Source organism: Epinephelus moara, chromosome 6 (genome assembly GCF_006386435.1).
Source record: "Epinephelus moara isolate mb chromosome 6, YSFRI_EMoa_1.0, whole genome shotgun sequence".
NCBI lineage: Eukaryota > Metazoa > Chordata > Actinopteri > Perciformes > Serranidae > Epinephelus > Epinephelus moara.
In genome coordinates this window covers 20415297-20429911 of record NC_065511.1, presented here as the reverse complement: position 1 = coordinate 20429911, position 14615 = coordinate 20415297, and the positions used below count along the sequence as shown (strand labels likewise).

The 14615-nt window shown below is 40.2% G+C and overlaps 2 protein-coding genes across 2 annotated transcripts; both read right to left on the bottom strand.

The window, feature by feature from the left end:
* Nucleotides 1-2021: 2021 nt before the first annotated feature.
* gpn2 (GPN-loop GTPase 2) lies at nucleotides 2022-7311 on the bottom strand. The gene is made up of 6 exons (XM_050047639.1): nucleotides 7245-7311; nucleotides 6307-6842; nucleotides 5996-6152; nucleotides 5640-5800; nucleotides 2706-2836; nucleotides 2022-2526 (listed from the first exon to the last, which is right to left on the bottom strand). Exons 2-6 carry the CDS (start codon nucleotides 6724-6726, stop codon nucleotides 2454-2456), a joined length of 942 nt encoding a protein of 313 aa, XP_049903596.1. The 5' UTR covers nucleotides 6727-6842; nucleotides 7245-7311; the 3' UTR covers nucleotides 2022-2453.
* Nucleotides 7312-7562: 251 nt separating this feature from the next.
* gpatch3 (G patch domain containing 3) lies at nucleotides 7563-10600 on the bottom strand. Its single transcript, XM_050046458.1, has 7 exons — nucleotides 10153-10600; nucleotides 9028-9482; nucleotides 8725-8899; nucleotides 8349-8408; nucleotides 8123-8244; nucleotides 7912-8039; nucleotides 7563-7822 (listed from the first exon to the last, which is right to left on the bottom strand). The coding sequence occupies exons 1-7, from the start codon at nucleotides 10565-10567 to the stop codon at nucleotides 7639-7641; spliced, it is 1539 nt and encodes a 512-aa protein (XP_049902415.1). The 5' UTR covers nucleotides 10568-10600; the 3' UTR covers nucleotides 7563-7638.
* Between the last annotated feature and the right edge of the window lie 4015 nt (nucleotides 10601-14615).

Genomic DNA, 14615 nt, shown 5'->3' with positions numbered 1-14615 from the left:
TCCTCTACCACCCCCTCTCCTCTCCACTCTGTCTGTCTCTCACTCCAGCAGAAACACTCCTCTGCTGAGTGTGGGGGGATGGGTGCGCAGGCTCCAGCTCTCTCTCACCCTACTAACATTGAACTGCGCCGTACAGAGAGAAAAAAAAAAAACCCTGGGCCTTATCTACCAGACAGAGGATGCATGAACAATTTCAAAGTCTCCCCAACAATTAGAAAAATGGAGCATTTGTCCCCCTCCTCTCCTCAGTCAAATGAAGCAGACATTTTTGGCATCCACAAAAACGCGCAGGGTGTGTGCACGGCATTGAAGCAGGGGTGGTAATGAGAAGTGTGTGTGTGTGTGTGTGTGTGTGTGTGTGTGTGTGTGTGCTGGGGCTGAGTGAGTTTTTATTTGAAAGAATGAAATGCAAATGAATGTTATGGTGTGTGAGGCGTTTAGTGGTTGGATTGGGTGTTGAGAAAAATTCAGATTTTGGGGTGTAAGTGGGACGAGGTTTTTTTTCTCACTCTCGACACACGCGCGCGCACACACACACACACACACACACACAAACCGTCTCTCTCGCTCTCTCCCACACACACACACACACACACGCATGCACACGTACACACGCGCACACACATCTACCTCTAGGGGGCTTGTAGAGGAAAAAAAGGCAGGAAGTAGCAGCAGTGAGAAGGCATACTTGATCACATGTACAAACATCGGAACACAATTTAACATTCTGCCTGACACACCCCCCTAATGCACGGAGAGCACAGCTTTGCAGGCACATATAATTTCACAGCCACATCATACCACACAGGGTTAATGTGATTTCCCACATCAGTGCGAGCTCGCAAAGTAGATCACGCTTTATTTTAGACTGACTACAGCGAGGCATGAGAAGAAGGAGCGCTCACACGAAGCCTCGTGTTTAATATGCGTGTTTGAGGGGCGTCTAGACTTTGAGTTTTAATGTTGGAGGAACATTTATACTCCGGATGTTGGTTTATAAAACAGGGTTTCACATTCACAACAGCAGCAGTGGGAAAAGTCATCTACTCCAAGTTAAAACAAGAGTTTTAGTTGCTTTTTAAAACGACAGAGGGTCTTCCATCCCAGAGACCAGACACAGGGCCAGTTGTGCAGAAACAGATTTAATGTAGCTTCCTCTCCCCGCCTGACTTAATTTTTCTGCTCTGGCTGCTGGCAAAAGTCGGGGCAGACTTTTGGGGATCTGGGAGGAGGATTTGCAAGCTCATGTGCCATCTGCTGGACAAAAGATGGGCTCCAAACACACAAGGACTCGCTCTTGGCCAAAGTCATTACTGCTTCGGATGATGTTTTTGATTCACCTCGTCTTTGTTAAAAACTGCTTCATGGACATTATGCAGTCATGCTGTTACTAAGAATCCCATGACTTATTTAGATGTACTAGATTTTACCCAGCATGTTGTACAATACCCAGGAAGCCCTGCAATTGTATCACTGTTCTTATAAAGAAACACAGCACTTAAATACACATAATATTACAATATTTGGTATTACATTTGTTCAGACACCCAAGTACATCTTAAAACTTAGAAATCAAATTGACTGAATCTTCACCTGCAGATAGGAATTTTACAGTTTGTTCCATAAACATAGAATATATACAGATCATGTTAATATTTACCCATCCACTGCACACACACACACACACACATTCAAATTGCACTTGCATCTCTGAGGCACTGCCGAGCGTCAGCTTCCATTATATTCCGCTGCATATCAAGGGAAATATGCTGTCTGTTCTCTGTATCTTACTGTCACACATACTCCTAAGTAATATACAGACATGGCAGGAGGGCACGCATGAGGAAACTCCTCTGTATAATCTTTGCCATACTTCTCCAATTCTAAAACAAACACACAAAACACAGCACTCTTCAGTGATTTCATATATGCACCAATAACCTAAAAGAAGCAGCAAGCGGTATGTGCATGATTTTTTATTTTCAGTTAATTCATTCTCATAAAGAAGGCCCAAAACAGTGTTTATATTATTACAGTCACTTTATTGTTTCAGAGTGGATACAACTTACCCATGATGTATTTTCACAAAAAATACGGGGACCGTAAACATCTAATAAAACAAAACTGAGGGTCTTTACATTTGATATATTTTAAGATATTGTAATGGAATTTTTTGATGATTTCCTTGTGAAAAATACAATAAATCACACCACTCTTACTGATGGCAAGTGAAGCTCTGCATCCACTCCCTTCAGTCGTCCTCATTGTGATTTTTATGAGGTGTGGTGCAACCTTGAAGCATCTACAGCACCCAAATTTAGTTCCTATCTCTCCACCGCTTTTGTAGAGAGGCTCAGAATTCAGGCCAAGTGAGATGGATGTTGCCAAGACTCCCCTGGTATACTGATGCTAAAAAGGCAACCAGTTTTGTCCTTTTATTTGGGCTTCTCAATTTACAGATCCATCATTTCTTCCTCCACAGTCTTTCCACTGGTTCCAAGATACCGCTCTTGCACTCCGAGAGTACTGGAGTGCCGTTAAGGAGAACATAACAAAAATAACACATTTTTTAAAATGTATATTGTCAGATTCAGGTTACTTTTTAGCAGAGTATTCAGTCTTTCAGCCACCTCCCGTGTATCTCAAGGTTTCATTTCCAACCAGATGAGTCACAGTGAGTCACCATAGTGATTAGGAAAGGATACGAGTCGAACTGGAAGTCTGCCCCCACAGCAGCTGACATCATGGCCTGCAGATTCCTCTCCTCCAGGTCTCCAAAGCAGTAGCCATTGGCTTTGTCCACTGCTCGTAAGACCTGAATCATGCTCTCTCTGTCCTGTGGAGAGGAAAAGAGAAGCATATGAGATCAGGGGGTTTTCCCTGTTGAAATTCACTGCAACTTACTGATGGTTAGAGGATGACCCAGGGTAACCTATTTTCCCATGTTTTTGTGTCCAAGAGACTAATGGAGACAATATTTTTTTAGTTGTCCAGTATTAAGTGAGGGGGGTGCAGTCAGCAGCTGTGACAGAGGTGGCAATGTAACCACTTAGGGCATTTGTGCACTGTGACTTTACGACCATTTAAAGTGCTCGTTTTTGCCACTGAAAGGCTCAGATTATTATTCCAGTCATTTGACAATATTATGGAAAGGATCACTACAGAAAGAGGCCATTTTGTTAATGAGTAAGATCCTTTTTGTTTATTGAGAAACAGCCCCCAAATCGCTATCGATAAACCCACCAGGCTCCATTTAAATAAACAGTAATTTAATCATTGTTAAACACGCTTTATTTTAAGTCGACAGACACAAAACAAAACTCCTAAAAAATATTTTGGTTCATCTTAACACTGCTCCAACAATCACCAACTCTGGTTTGGTTGAAATAAACCCTTGATTCACCCAGGCAGATGTGAAAATATGCTGTCTCTATACATGCTTAAATTACTGGTTATTTAAATGGAGTCTGGTGGGCTTGGCGATAGCAATTTTAGGGCAGTTTCTTGTGAAACAAAAAGGTCTATTTCTGTAGTGATCCCTTCCATAATGCTGTCAGATACTTTTAATAACAATATGAGCCTATCAGTGGCAAAAATAAGCACCTTCAGTGGACGTAAAATGTGGATGCATAAATGCCCCAAGTGGTTCCCTTGCCACCTCTTTCACAGGTGCCTGCTGCAGCTCTACACTCAATACTGGACTAGTTTCAAAAATTGTTGTTCGCATTAGTTGCTTAGACACTAAACCGGGGAAAAACACAGAGGCTACCCTTTAAAGATATGCTGGAGAAACTCACTGAAATTTTGATAATGTGCTTTAATTGTATTTCTTTCTTTTTTTTAATCATTTCTATGTCATATCACAAGACAATGTTAGATTTAACTGGTTTCATATATCCCCATTTTTTTTTCATATTGATTTTTTTACCTGGTAGATTTACTGCATGAGCAGCATACAGGCAGACTTTTCCCTTTAAAGGAGTATGAAACTCTCTTGGAAATATGGCAGTGCAGCCTGTTTGGCCTTGGATAGTGTTTACCATGGTCTAGTATTCTGGGATAAGCTACACATGTATACAAAGCTATAAAATCCCAAACTCCCTCCAATGTTGAGAGTTGTACTTCTTGTCCTTCTCAAGGTCAAAAGTGTCGTGTTTTTGCTCTTTTAAATTTGCTGTGTTTAAGCACCTTTTGTAACCACGGTAACAGCTGTTTAACTTAAAGGAGTTAAACAAAAAAAAACACACAAATGCATCAAGGCTGAGTTTTCACAATGATGGAAACAATAGTGCCAACCTGCCATTTGTATATATTACCAGCCCCATATGCAGTAATGGCAGAGTGGTCTAGACTCCCGTCTCTGGGTGCACACACAGGATCATATCAGTCTCCATAAAGAAATAATGCCAGGGAACAAATACAGTGTGCAGACAGCCCACTCCCTTTTAACAGTCCAATCCATCTGCAGGAAATTGATCCAGTGCTCAATTTCAAATGCTAAAAATGATTTATGATTTACCTGCTGAAAAGATGAAATATGCCATGAGTGATTTTGAGGAATTTCTTGGAGGAGAGCCATTTTGGCATCGGCGAATTAATGTACAAGTTTAACATGTTCGGGCCAGTTATACTCAGGTACTAAACTCCTTCATGACCCATTTACAAAAATATAATGAGGGAAGTCTTATTACACTGTCCACTCAATATCTCTCAGTGGCCTCGCATCATTTAACAGAAAATAAATATGACGCGAGATAAAAATGAATTAATATTTGGTGTCCAATTTGCTTTCAGTCAAAACATGAAATGAGTCTTAATAAGTCTATTAAGTCTAAAAACACACACTTATTATCTTTCTGTCGGTTATTCTGTGCCACACACAGACACTGAGCCCTCAAGGCTTCATTTGTGTATACGTATATGCCGTGCTTGTTATGGCTGGTGAGACTAAATTAGCCACTCTTCTCATTTCCTCAATCCTTTCCTCGCGTCTTGGTCCCTCCCACCCAAGATGTGAGCAGAGGAGGCAAAGAAGACACGCAAGGAGAGAGGAGTCAAGGCAACAGTTGTGTGTCACACCTCTTTTATATGTCATGGGTTTGGTGCTGATAAGACTTGTGCAAACTCTTGCACAAGTGCATCCTTGCTCATTGCTCCTCTGGCAAGCCTTCTCTCTCCTTGAGATGCATTTTAGGAATTTTTACATCTTTAAAAATGGTGCACTGAGATCAATTTCCAGATCACAGGCAGGAGGACGGAGGAGACGAGGAGGCACAATATAGTGCAAAGAGAAGAGCCCTACATCTGCTCGTTTCAGATTTACCTCAAAGCAGACTTGACATTTGGTACTCTCTGAGTAATAACCTTTGTTTTGGTTTGTTTGTTATTTCAAAGAATCTTTGTGTGTAAGGAGCGCAACATGCAAGATGTAAATTTAGCGTCAATATTATCTTAAGCCACCTAAGCCCTTTCCGAATCAGGAAACCCTTTGTGATTGTACTTTTAATTTACTAAAGCATATTTCAGTGGAATTGTAACAATATTAGGTCCCAGAAGAGTACGCTAGAATGTACCACCAGCAGTATAAAATACATTGAGCCTGAGGGTCATTCTTTGAAATGTAAAACAAGAAGTGATACCTGTACATTGAGAGGCACAAAGGAGACAAGGCTGTAATCTTGTATGACCTCTGCCAACTTCTCATTTAGATGATGGAATTTTTTAAAGAAGGGGTCTGCAGCCAGGTGGTCGAGAAGATAGGTCAGGTCCATGACCTCTGTGTAGAAGTCAAGGTTGAAGGCTGTACAAGAATCAAGGCAGAAAAAATGTTACAATTAATACTACAATCAAAATGCGCACATAACTCAGTTTCTGAATAAGTTATACAGTTACTGGTGTATTCCTCAGAAATCTAAGTAAGAAGCATCAGTCCTCATCTGTAATATTTTCTGTGTGTTAACATTAATTTTGTTAGAGCCAACAACCCTTAACATACCCAGTTTGCCATACTGTTCAATCAAGTCCATCTTGGAGAGGATGTTGACATGTGGAAGCTCTACGTGCAGCATGGTGGACAGCGAGGTACACAGCACAGAGATGAACTTGGCAGGGTCGGCGCAGTAGTGTGAGTCCACCAGGTGCACTGCTGTGAGCTTAAAGAAGCGATAAAGTGTGGGAGAACGACAGTCATAAGATTTATAATCTGCATTATGTTAATACTGTATGTACCTGATGAGTGAATGACTAAAGCATAGGTTTAGGGCTCGGGGAACATCATTCCCATCCCAGTATGTTTAAGAAGCTCACCCTAAAATTCCACTTGCTCAGCTGTGAGAATATATTCTTCACTGAACTCTGGTGGGTATAGAGCTCCACCTGCCCAGGACAGTCAAACAAGAAGTAACAGTCACTGTGCTGTTTCAGCTTGTTCTCTAACCAGTCTAGATTTGCCTCAACATACTCCATACAGTAGAGCAGCCCACCGTTGGGGCCAAGCTTCAAACCCTCCATGACATCGTCCAGGGTGACCAGCTCTGAGATATCTACTGCACAGGTATACGGTAGCCCTTCATTGGCGGGGTCCATGTTCACCACAACCACCTTGCGTCCCAGGTTAGTAAGGAACTCCTGCATTCCCTGGCAGTAGGTGGTTTTTCCTGAGCCTGGGGGTCCAATGACCACCTGCCCGAAGCGCAGGGAGGGCGGTACTCCTGTCTGGGTGGACATGGTGTCAGTGCCACTCGACTGGTGAGCTGGAGAAGATCACATTAGATGGGAGCAGGATGTGAGAGGGGCCACATGTGATGTCCTCTGCAGGGTGTCAGCATCCAGGTTGTTGTCACCTGACAGGGTCACATCAATCAGTGTCAGAAATTAGCATGTGAGAGGCTCGAGTCAAGTGCAGGCTTTCCAACATTTATTTTAGTTAAGTAAAATATTAATATAGTACACCCTCGTCCCTGAGGAGGGTTTGCCTTTTACCAGGCTTTCACTGTCTATAATAATTTGTTTTTAATGACTAGCTTGGTCAAATAAAGGTTGAATGTACGAACACTTAACTAAGGCAGGAGTGAATACATAGTTGAACGTCAATACACTCAGGTACATTAATAAACAGAACTTCCTAACTGTGGTTTATTAAAAGTTTATGTCACCAGAGATAAGTCTAACTAATGTTAGCTACATTATCTGGTACTTTATGGACATTCATTTGTAAATGTAATAAGCATTTGGTAAATATTTACCGTCTGCCGCCGTTATGTTTGCATGCGTACAACTGTTGCTAGCTAAATGGCTACGCTAGTCTTAAGTACTTCCGGGTTACGTGCCGAGATGTCAAAGTAAGAGCAGAGATTTTCATTCGACAAAAGTGCACCACCCTAACCTTTGTGACAGTGCCTCGTGTATAATTTAAGCCCAGCTCCTTATGTTACATCATTAATATATTTTCATAAAATCCCATACATGTGACACAGGAAGACGTTTTCGTGTAATAGTGAGTCAGCAATTTGAGACATTACATAATTGTAGAAAAATACGAAAATGAGCACAAGTGGAATATGAGGTTTGAAAATGTTTTAATAATACTGACAAATATGTGAGTAAAAATACTACAGAAAAACAACATTTAAATTAACGTCATCTCCTTGGTCCAATGCTGCCACCTGGCTGCCAGCCTCTGTACTTCATACTCGTGTTTGGTTGCCGTCTCAGCAAAGTGTCGCCTCCATCTATGTCTTTGGGTTTGTCATACACTGTGGTTATATGAAAATCTGTTTTGGCCTTTTTTACAGGATGCAAGAGCAGTTTCTCTCCATGATACCTGCAGAAAAAAATACAATGATTACTCACTAGTATACAAAAAAAATACAATCATTTAATTTGTTGATCTTGTTTGCCGGTCATACGCACCCAAAGCCTCTCTTGCAATTGGGATGTTGGCCGTCATTCTCAAGAGCGTCAGGAATCCCAATCTGACTGTGTCCCAACCCTTCACCATCCTTCCAGCCCTGCCTCTCCATCAAACGACGGCCAAAGCCCTATAAAGAAAAAAACATTAGGAAATTGCTTATATAGGCTTGGGTAGAAAAGATGGCAATCAAATTAAAGGCCACCCTCTTACCTTAGTGAACCTCTCAAAGCTGCCAATAGACTGACTGTGTCCAGACCTATCTTCAAGACCGTCCCTCAGCCTTTTTTCATACCGCATTCGGACATAGTCACGGGCATCCATGTCACCTCCATCTGTGAGAACGAGAGCTGGGTTATAGAAAAACTGGTCCTGCAGAGATAATTTGGTCCCCTTCATCTATTACGGTAATCACAGATGCAAGACAAACTTGACATACCTTTATCATAGTAAACACTCATGTCAACATCCCAGTCGTCTGCCGTTTGTTCATCAAAATCTAAAAAAAAAAGGACAGAAGGAGACATTAAATATAATTAATATTTAATCAAACAAATACACTTCATTCAAAGCAGTTATGATTAAAAATATATAAATGTGCTTTGAATCAAAACAAAATAGCGCACACATCAACATTTATCTTTTAATGTCTATTACTGTAATCATGGACTACATGGACTTAAGCTGTCTAATTTAACAATACACAATAACCATCAATACGTGATTTTTCTGTTCTAAATATACATTAATATATACCTCTAGAAGTATACAACTTTAATATGGAAAACTATATGATTCATGTTTTTGTTGCTTACCTCCTTCTTCCTCCTGCCAGTACTGGGCGTCAGTGTAGAACACCAGGCCCGAGCCGCCCTTCTCCCACTTCAACTCGATCTCCTCTTCGAATAGCCTCTCTTTGCTTCGCTCCTGGCTCGTTACATCATCATGCAAAGCCTCATGGCGCTCCCACTCCTCACAGCAGTCATCATCCTACAACCAACCATATGAATAATTGTCAAACCACAGTGAAGGGATGACGATGACAAGTCAGCCTACAGTTGCTATTATCAACAGTGCATAATATTTAACACACTATATATGAATGAATTTAAACCCACATCATCTGCATTTGACTTTGTATCCTCCTCCTCTTCTTCCTGTGGCTCATCAGTCTCTGTTGTTTCTGTGCGATCAGCTCGCTGCCTCTGTCCTGAGGGTGGAGCAGCCAAAGTGCCTGGTCCTGTTATTTCATGTCCAGCAGCTGTTAACACAGTCTCCTCTGTGGCTGGAAGTGTCAAAGTGTCCTGATACTGGAAAGGTACGTTGCCGTAGCGACGGTTTGAACTGGTCTTGGGAAAAGTGAGGCCCAACTTCCGGATGAGGCGCGGAGGCAATCGGCAGGACTGGATGAGCTGTAGGAACACTTTCACCGGCGTGCCCACATTCCCATTCTGCATCAGAGCGGGTGGATTCAGTTCGGGTAAACTTTTGAGGTCAGCCTCTGTGAAGCGCTCCGTTAGGGACACCCGGTACCGCTGCTCATGCTTCGATTTATAGGGGAATGATCCATCATCTGAAGAATAATATTAAAAAAAGTTAGATATACAAACAGCAATAACGCTTCACAGAAAAAGTCAATTAATTGCAAGCAATTAACAGTCACACCCACATAATGGGGCCATTTATATAGTTCCTACACTGTTTATCTAACTGGTGTTTAGTAAAAGTTGTACCTTACAATTAGTAAGTTCCCTGATTGTTTCTTGTTTTCTTCATTACTAGCCTAATGAGGGAGATTTAAGGTATCAATTTGGACTCTCATAACTTGCACTAAGCATATTCAATGGTGGTGAATGACTCACAAGAATCATATATTTAAAATGAATAGTTAAAATCAAAGCAACAGAGGTCAAATTGTCCTTAGTGTTGCCTCCATTAGGTCGCGCTCACATAACACTGGATCCCATAATGAAACCAACGTCATGTCTCCTGTGTAAAGCTTTTATGTTACAGATTTATAGTCCCCAAAGCCTCATGCAGAGCCACAGCAAATTGACCATTATAAAGCTGTCATATCAGGCCGAGTAGTGCTCCCCATAGCTTACAAAATATGCAGAGTGGCCCTTTAATATGGCACAACAGAAATGTGTCAAGTCCGGACAAAAATGGTAGTGATCTCTCTGTCCCCCTATCTCCGTTAGGCTAACTACACAGCACATTTTAAGAAGCAAACTTTCACTCACCTTTGTCATGTGAAACCTTTATTCTTTTAATAACACAGCGTCTGGACAGCCAACTGCCCTTTGAGTCAATCCAGTGATTCCCCGAATACATCCTGATACATCTGTCAGCGTCTTTAGCATTAACTGAGACGATACAACAGCACGACTTCACCGTCTGCTTCTTCACGGAGCTGTTTTCTGTCACTTGGTCGGTCTCTTGACATCTTGAGCTGCCCTCTTCACTTTCACCACACACGGTGTTTTCGGGCCCCTCGGACTCCCTGAGGACCTCAGGTCGGTGTCGGAAGTGAAAACACTGAAAACCGCCGCTTTCTATGAACTGACTGAAATAATTTCTCAGGTCCGCGGAGCGAAAAGCGACGGGAATGTTGCTAACTGCCAAATACACAGGAGATGGGGCTTTGGAGTCCGCCATGTTTGTTTTTTTCTTCTAGACTAAAAACGTCATCGCAACGGCTTTCAGAAATGACGTCAGTTCCGCTTCCTAAAGACGTTCGAAAAAGCTACTACACTAATTTATATTTTTGGGTTCTTGTTCAACTATTATATTTTTTTCGTCCCTGTCAGAACTAAGTGGAAAAAAACAATTCACTTATTTCTTATTTTTTTCACAGTCTCTTGATACCAAGACGAACATACAAAAAAAAGATAGCTCAGTCATGATTTTTAATCTATAAAAAGTGCCCTTTTATGTCTGGTTTTTGTTATATTTCCTCTGTCCTTGAGCCTGATTTTTGATTTTCAACCACGTTTTAATTTGACATTGATCTAATATTAACTTCAAGTACAAATGATACAAATATTATAATTAAATATATAATATGTTGTATGAAATATTATATGAAATATGTCCCCAAGGGGTTATGGTCATTTTCACCGCACTGTACAAAATGTAAATCCTGTGATTTTTTTTTTCTTCTTTTTTTTAAAAAAAAAATTTAGTTTAGGTTTTGTTTTATAGGTAGTGACGAGTGCAATAGTCATGTAACAGGAGAGCACATGGATGGAGGGAAATAAAATACCAAATCAAGGTGAAATTTTGTCCAGTTAAGAATATGTTTAGTAGCTATCATTTCCAAACTGCTCATATTTTCTTTAAAAGAAAAACAAATAACAGGAAAAACAAAAATTTATAATGTGTATTTTGTGTATATTTAATGCTAACGCTAAAACTGTCATTAGCAAGCTAACATATCATGAGTTTGTAAAAATGTGACAAAATATAATTTCCACAACAATCATTTTTTATCACCTTGTTTATTGTGATGGAAAAGACATATGGTAATAGAAATGACAGTGCCAGTGTGCCACTGAAAATAATGTATCAATATTCATCTTCTAACCGCTTCATCCTCTTGAGGGTCGCGGGGGGGCTGGAGCCTATCCCAGCTGACAACGGGCGAGAGGCAGGGTACACCCTGGACAGGTCGCCAGACTATCGCAGGGCTGACACATAGGGACAGACAACCACTCACGCTCACATTCACACCTACAGACAATTTAGAGTTATCAATTAACCTAGTCCCCAATCTACATGTCTTTGGACTGTGGGAGGAAGCCAGAGTGCCCGGAGAGAACCCACGCTGACACGGGGAGAACATGCAAACTCCGCACGGAAGGGCTCCCACACCCGGGATCGAACCGGGAACCCTCTTGCTGTGAGGCGACAGCGCTAACCACCACACCACCGTGCCGCCCTAATGTATCAATATATCTCTGTAAATATGTATAAATGTTTTTTATAGTTGAAGAGTGGCCCTTATAAGTTAAAAAGATCATTAGATTTCATTACACATATAAAGACAAAGTATGGGGTTCTACATAAAAGTTATACATATACAAGATGCATTATCTCCATGCTCAAGGATACTAGCATGATTTTGTTTTCATAGCTCTATCATAATCTCTTGTACTAAATAACTTGGCCTAAATAATCAACTATGAATATAATCTTTGAAGGTTTACTGTATCTACATGCATTGTCAAATGCGTAGCACCAAATTCTGGACCCTTTGCATAAGCAGTCTCTCTTGATCGATGTCTCTCTCATGCACCATGATTTTTTTAGTCGATTTGCTTCCTTTCCCTTTTCTGCCTTTCTTTCTTTCTGTCTTTATTCCCTTGTTTTGGATCTCTGATTTCCCCTTTTTGGGGACAGACTATACCATTTAGCGCTTTTGAAGTGTGAGAGGGGCCTCAGAGAGCTTCCACTTTTTTTATGCAAAGTTCAGTCTTTCAACTGATTTATTCAGCCAATTTTAATTTAGTCATGGCACGTATTACTTAGAAATAAAAACGAACTGCCAACAAAACCAGATATTTCATTCCAGGCGTTTTCAAGGGCCCCCCTGATTGTTGTTTCTATATCTTCACCATGAAATTGCTGCGTATCTTATCCAAGGTTAAATTTCCCTGATATCCAGGATTTTTTATTTTGACAGTGACGTACTTAAATAGATTAACAGCAGTTTAGCCCCTACTGTGTCTCACTAGGCTTTACAGGCCACATCAGTGGTGTAGACTCAACCACAGCTCTCTAACACAGGGAAAACAAACAAACAAAAAACCCTTTGTACAAAGGGGATAAATAGGTGATACCATAGAAGAGGCATTTTTAAGAGAAATCCTTCTTTTTGGATAACTAGAGGAATTTATTTTTAAAAAAAATCAGTATAAAGTAATAGAAATAAACTCATAGAGCACTACACTGATAGTAATCAATACTGCATCTTTGATAACATTCAAAGTTAAAATGTTAAAACTAGAAAGGAAACTTAAACTTAAACTTAAAAGGAGACTTAAATAACACTTGAAAGACACAGCACCCCGGCTCGATTTTTTATTCACATATCTGCTTTTGATTTAAACAAAAAGGAAGCAAGTCTAGTAAAATACCGTTGAAGCTCACTGAAGGGATGGAAATTACAAAATGTGACGTCTTTCACGTCACTACATTTTTAACCTCTTTCAGAGAGAAAACAAGTCACAGGTCATTATCCCAGCGGCTAACCCTTCCTCTGGCCTTCACCTCAACTTTTATCACTGTGTTTTGATAGTAATAGGCAGTAAAACTAGAGCCGGGTGTCTGGACTCTGACATCACTTATACATGTTACACACGTAGTTTCATGAGTCATCATAGCCATCCTGTCCTGTGTAAGCCCATGTTAAAAAGCCCATGTTAAAACTCAAACATGTCATGTACATTTGAACTTACAAATGATTTATTAACAACATAAAGGTGAGTCAGAAGTTCGATCTTAGGTCAAAACTTACAAGTAAGGTACTGAAAGAATAAAACTTCTAACACATATATCACACAAGGAAGAGCCCCGCTGCATACAGGTGGGCACTTAGAGTCTCACAAATAGATGCACCAAATATTCATCTGTGCTGGAAAATAAAATCAAAATATATATAATTGTGAGCCCAGAACAGGAGCTATACAAGATATGCTACCTTGGCAAAAGACACCAATCATGGGTCACTGCACTGGAGTGGCCCTTAGTAGTTTCATAATCTGTAGATAAATCCTCAAAATTAAAGTGCGGGACTCAGTATTGTTTACATTTTTTGTATCTGTGCCAGCAACAATACTTATTGATACTTGGAGAATATTTAAAAAAATATATTTTAAAAAAAACAAAAGAAAAATAACTTTTCAATGCCTTAGTGTGTCCTAACACAGTTCACCCATAGAAGGACTTCTAAATAAAATACAGCACAAAATATAACTTAAATCAGGAAATATCTAATCTAATGATAACTAAGCAGACTTTAAATATGAACAAGTATTTGATGCCAGCTTTCAGTAGTTTGTTTTTGATATTCTTAGCTACCCTTTGTCAGTATCTAAAGGTATTAAAGCTTAGCAATATGTTAGCATTATGTTAGTTTAGTATGTATGCAGGTGCCACTAGGGTCTTGTGCTACAGTATGTCGTAGCATAAAGAAGAAAAAGAAAATCCATATCACTTGTGCATTTCAAAACCCTGACATATCCTGGTGTACAGATGATCTATATTTTGGAATGGTAGTTTTATTTTGATGAGGTGAAGTTGGTAACTTTATCTCAAACGCCTGAAAAAGGAATCTTTTGTTTTAGACAAGAACATTTGATTGGGAAAATTATATACAAATTTTATTGTTTGAAAACATATGTTTGGCATTGTTGTTCTGGTTTGTATGAATTTGGGGTGTCTTGCAAGTTGGTAACATATATTTATTTTATGGTAAACCTGACAGAGCTATTTATGAAAAGACTTCGAAACATGTCCTTAAAATTCCAGATAATTGGCTTTTTTTTTCTTTTTTTTTTGAGGATTGAGATGACCCCACAGTGTAAGAATAACTATCACCTCTGGGTTGATGACCTTGTGAAACGGGAGCCAGGCAAATGACCCTCGGCTGTATTAGCAGTAGGCCAAGGTCAAGTGTCATGTACCAGCCACAGCGTCCATGGAG

Excerpts from the sequence above, each read along its gene's own strand:
- gpn2 (XM_050047639.1), bottom strand. The coding sequence starts at position 6,726 with ATGTCCACCCAGACAGGAGTACCGCCCTCCCTGCGCTTCGGGCAGGTG. Across the intron at positions 6,153-6,306 it reads TGAGCAAGTGGAATTTTAGG|CTCACAGCAGTGCACCTGGT; the intron begins GTGAGCTTCTTA and ends CGCTTCTTTAAG. Across the intron at positions 2,837-5,639 it reads TTGTGCCTCTCAATGTACAG|GACAGAGAGAGCATGATTCA; the intron begins GTATCACTTCTT and ends TCCTCTCCACAG.
- gpatch3 (XM_050046458.1), bottom strand. The coding sequence starts at position 10,567 with ATGGCGGACTCCAAAGCCCCATCTCCTGTGTATTTGGCAGTTAGCAAC. Across the intron at positions 8,409-8,724 it reads CTGGCAGGAGGAAGAAGGAG|ATTTTGATGAACAAACGGCA; the intron begins GTAAGCAACAAA and ends TTTTTTTTTTAG. Across the intron at positions 8,245-8,348 it reads GAGTGTTTACTATGATAAAG|ATGGAGGTGACATGGATGCC; the intron begins GTATGTCAAGTT and ends TCGTTCTCACAG.